The sequence below is a fragment of the Nestor notabilis genome, unplaced genomic scaffold (assembly GCF_000696875.1).
Source record: "Nestor notabilis isolate BGI_N333 unplaced genomic scaffold, ASM69687v1 scaffold14030, whole genome shotgun sequence".
Taxonomy (NCBI): Eukaryota; Metazoa; Chordata; class Aves; order Psittaciformes; family Psittacidae; genus Nestor; species Nestor notabilis.
Genome location: NW_009909824.1, coordinates 11,096 through 15,875, shown reverse-complemented (window position 1 = coordinate 15,875; position 4,780 = coordinate 11,096). Strand labels below are relative to the sequence as shown.

The window sequence follows — 4,780 nt, the reverse complement described above, 5'->3', positions numbered from 1 at the left end:
GGTGCCCATAATATTTTGAAGTCTTAGTCAGCATCTCTGCTATATCTGAAGTTTCTTAAAACAAGCAAAACAACTCTTGCAATAGATTTCCAAAATAACCTTGGAAAATTAAATCCTCCCTTGGTTTGACTAAAGCCTTTACAGTAGTGCTTCGCATCAGAAGATGCATAATTCTTCTTTTCTAGCAGCAAATTCTATCTGCTTTCGAAAAGTATTCAGGAAATTATATTCTTGCTGGGGAAAAAAGGTAAGTATAGTCCTAGTGATGTAATATGCCAAGATCACATCAGTACCTCCAAACATAAAATGAAAAATTTCTGACAATTTGTATCTGAAAAGTGATTAGCTGAATTATAGTTCTCTACAAGGTAATGGTCACTGAAATTCTGCTACAGCACACATACTGCCTTAAATAATTTAATCATTTTTCAAATTCAACTTATTAAAAAAGCTAAACCCACTCATTTGTAACCAAGAAAAGCAAAATAAAGGTATACTTTAGTGAAGATGCCTCTAATGAAGAGCCACATGATGGCAGACACTCCCTGCATTTCATGATTACCACTTCTTGCTTGTGCTCCTGGAGAGTTCTTTGCTGAACCATCTCCCAAGAACAAGCAAGGTCTGAGGCTGTTTCGCCTTCCAGCTGAGCAAATTCAGCCCACCATCATCTGTTGTACCACCACCTCTTCCATCATGTAGTATTGTGAAGTATTCAGAGCAGAAAAATCAGCAAGTGAGGTCAACTGAATTAATCTAACACTAATTGAGTACAATTCATTTCCTTGCAACCAAGATCACACAGTGTAGGGTGAAGAGCCTTAAAAAGATTAGTTTGCTTTGAAGTAGCATGTCACACCACCCTTTCAGTCAAACAGGGTTTAATACACGAAATGGAGATGCAGGAGATGTGCAAAAAGGTCCCTGAGTCAGTCTGATGCCTTATATATGCTAAAAGTTATCTTTGGAGAGTTCTAGCAAGGAAAAAAATGAAGCACAAAGGTACCTGAAGTGTAAATTTTTCCACAGACAATTCCTAGTATTCACCACATCTCTGTTAAATGCAACTGGCTGGAATAGGGTGGATTGTAGGTCGTGGGTCCAGGCGTTTGCCAGGCTAGTCATTCAGGCTGTCAAGAGTGTTAGCCTACCTACAGAAAACAACTGTAAGGCTCTTGAGTCAAAAAAGCAGCCTTGCTTGCCACAAGAAGCCGTGAACTAGCTGTGGCCTTTACAAGGACTGGAGAACAATTACTCACTTTGACAGCAACTTGGGTTAAGGGATACATTCTGTGTATATACTTTCAAAGCAGTACAATGGCCTGTCTTCTGCTTAGCTCACTGGCTATTTGTGGCAGCTGGGAAAAGAATGATAAGAATCACATTCAACAACTTCTGGAGATAATTTTAATATCAAATGTATCGGCATTTTCATAGCACATGTCTAACAAATCTACAAAGGCAATCCTTTAATGTTATAAAACCAATTTAGAAAAGTTTATATGCGGATTTTGCTTTTACATACCTATAAACTAGCCAATCTAAAAAAGAACAAAATATTTTATGATAAAAACTAACTTTATCATGAGAAAAAGACCAAACTATTTTTCAAAACGAAACACTGTAAATACTCGTAACTTAAAAGGTGTAGAGAAAGGGCACACATTTCCACATTTTATCCTTCATCTGTCTTACAATAAATACACAAATTATTCCTGTAAGCAATGCTGATGTTGTGATCTAGGTGATGAAAGCCACAAAAACTCTGGGATGAGAGGGACAGATGTTGATATGAGGGATAGTGACAAAGTACAGAACTAAAGTAGAAGCAAAGAGAAAAAACATACAGTAATTGCACTAGGCTGCTCACAGCTATACAGAAGGTAACTGTGCTCAGCAAATTATTCTGTTTTAAAATTGTCTCTCTTCTCCAGAAAGAACGCTTCCTGGTTTGAGAAACAATGTTGGTGGGTTTTTTGGATGACTGTACAGAACCTGAAGTAATAACTGGATTTTCCAAATGCTAGGTTTTAGAGTTGTATTGAGGGAAAGTGCCCTGAGAATTCTGCAATGCCATAAAAACGTTCACATCTTTGGATTGCCCTCAATTTTTATTTTAACCCTCTAGCCTACTTCCAGCTTTAAGAGCTCTGTTTTTGTAGATACGTCTATGACATGGGTGGTTTTGGTGTTATCTGACACATGGGCCTTCTCAAGGGTGTGATAACACTTAAGTTTACTTACAATGAGGAACAGGAGAAAGCATCCTCTTAAAACAGTCACCTTCTATCATGCAGTAACTACAGAAAAAAGTGTGCACATCACAATGTTATTAAAGTTTTATGTGATCACTACTTGAGGAAAAACTCTATAAATATGTATTAAAACAATGATAAACTTGTGCTAGTTTATCAAGGCCAAGTTCAAACACTGAAATATTCAGACATCTTTACTCAACTCTCCTGAGGGAAAGTATAAATCCTGTTGTCCTATGTGTAAATTACATATCTTAAAAACATATTATATAGATCAGAATGACCTTTTTGAATTAATTTGCCTTATTTTTCAGTAAAAGACCTCAAACTTTTAAGGTTGTTAAGTCACAACCTGCTTACCTTTCTAATGCAAGTGGTGCTATAAGATTCACAAAAATAACTCCCAAAATAAGGTGAATAGGATTAAAAATCTACTGCCTACATGTATTTTATTTGACAGCAAGATTTCTTCTAAAAACTGCTAAGAAAAAATAACTATAGAAGATGTTTTTAATAAATCCATTCTGGACTTTAAAAGATTTTAACAGTCACTCTCAAGCAAATAACTTTTTACAGTGAAAATGCTAGGGAGGGGAAAAAATAAAAATTAAAAAAAAATCAAAACTCATCAGCCTCAAATCTTGACACATATACACTACTTCTGTATATAATCAGAAACAAAACAAAAAATACATCTCTAAAGAGAGTCTATATTAGATCCTTAAGTAAAACCAATACATCATATTCACTGTATCTGCATGAGCTGCAAAATCGAAACAGACAGAGTAGAGGGTCAAAATCCTGCTTTTGGACCTGCCTATGATCATCTATGTTTATATAGAATTGTAAAACAGAGGCTCCAAATGACGAACGTTTTCACATCCTTGTGGCGCATACCTGTATGCAGCTTTCATATTCCAAGTAAAGAATCAATTAGCAATCCATATGTATTAGCTTAACTTACATATTTACACTTTTATCTACAACCTTTTCTTCCCTCCCCCTTCTCCCCCCACGATTCAGTCTATGACCACACATCCCAAATGAAAAAAAAATAAATCTTTAAATAAGTACACACTGAACAAACAAAACACTTCTTGTGGTTCTGTTGTTTTGTTTTTCTCCTTACAAGGCAGAAAGAGCCCAAATGTTGCTAAGCAGAGTTCCAGTTACTTTATACAGCAATGTTATTTGCCAGGCACAGCTTATTAGATTTACTAGCTGCTGCTGCCACTATGCTGTTGAAAGTGCAGTTGCAAGATCAAGTCCCGAATTTCTTCTCTTTTGCTTCTTATCAGCTGACGAGGGAACCACGTCTCCAGATGCAGTGGCTCTTCAAAGTTAACTATGGGATTCTGGCAACAAAAAAGGAGTATTTAAAACATTAATTTCCTAAAGCAAGCGTTGAAGAAAATTTCAAACCCTTCCATTATTGCTGAGACCATGGAGGCATAAGCAAGTTTCCACGAGACAGTGACAAGCTTCGAAGTCAAATTCCAGTTACTCCATGGTAATAACATATACACACACCCTTACCACAAGCTACTCATGGTAAACACCAAACAGGTTATCATCACTTCTCTTCAAGATACACCAGTATAAGCTCGTATTCAAGGCAGATTCCATGTATGCTGATACAGTTAGACATACTTTTGATAACTAACAAGGGACAGATGCACTTTGGTCACAACACACACATGTACAATCACACTATAGGGAATGATCAAGCAAGCATACAGCAGATACATATGCTGAGGTTTCGTTGCCTTAGGCATGTGTTTTTCTGTCATGAGCTGGTCTGTCTGATTGGAGACAACAAAGAAGCAAGAACATTGCTAGCAGTTTTAGCAGGACAAAGAAGGGGAGAATTCGGTGGTTAAAGTCCCTCACAGGGACCAGCTCCTTGAATGTGAGACTGCTTCTAAGCTGCAGAAGGTCTCATCCACTTGTACTTCCTGATCAGGAGCCCTACAGTAGATACCCACTACTTTGTTACCCACATTAGTCTGCTCTTTCGTAAGCTCTCAGTTGGCCCAATTGGCCCAGGTGGCTCATCCAGCCCTAGGCAGAGCTTTACACATTCGAGCTGCTCATATCAAGGGTAACTCTGCCTCCTTATTCTCCCAGTCTGTCTTCCCTAAAGAGCCTGTATCCATCCATCCATCCATCCATCCATCCATCATAGCACTACAGTCACATGAGCTATTCCACCATGTTTTGTGATCTCAACAAGATCACGGCCCTGCATAGAGACCTTCAATTCCTCATATTTATTTCCCATGCTGTGTGCAGTAGTGTACAAGCACTTTGGAATGGCGATTTGTTCTGCTATGGAAGAAAAACCTGTCCACTGCCCAAAGCCCCACACACAGCTTTCTGTCCTCAGGACTCTCAGAGGGAACATGGAACACATGTATAAGCATCAAACAAGCAGAGCCATTCAAAGGACAGAGCAAGAGGGCAGTGCACTGATCACAGGGAGGAGGAGTTGGAGATAATCTAAAAGTCAGCGCCTGAAGCCCAGC

At 38.3% G+C, this 4,780-nt stretch overlaps 1 protein-coding gene across 1 annotated transcript in view; it reads right to left on the bottom strand.

The window, feature by feature from the left end:
- Positions 1–3,472: 3,472 nt before the first annotated feature.
- LOC104412446 (sentrin-specific protease 7-like) overlaps positions 3,473–4,780 on the bottom strand; it is an 11,533-nt gene continuing 10,225 nt past the window's right edge. Inside the window, exon 11 of the mRNA XM_010023177.1 lies at positions 3,473–3,610. Within this exon, the coding sequence (XP_010021479.1) occupies positions 3,473–3,610 (138 nt within the window). The remainder of the gene's footprint in view (positions 3,611–4,780) is intronic.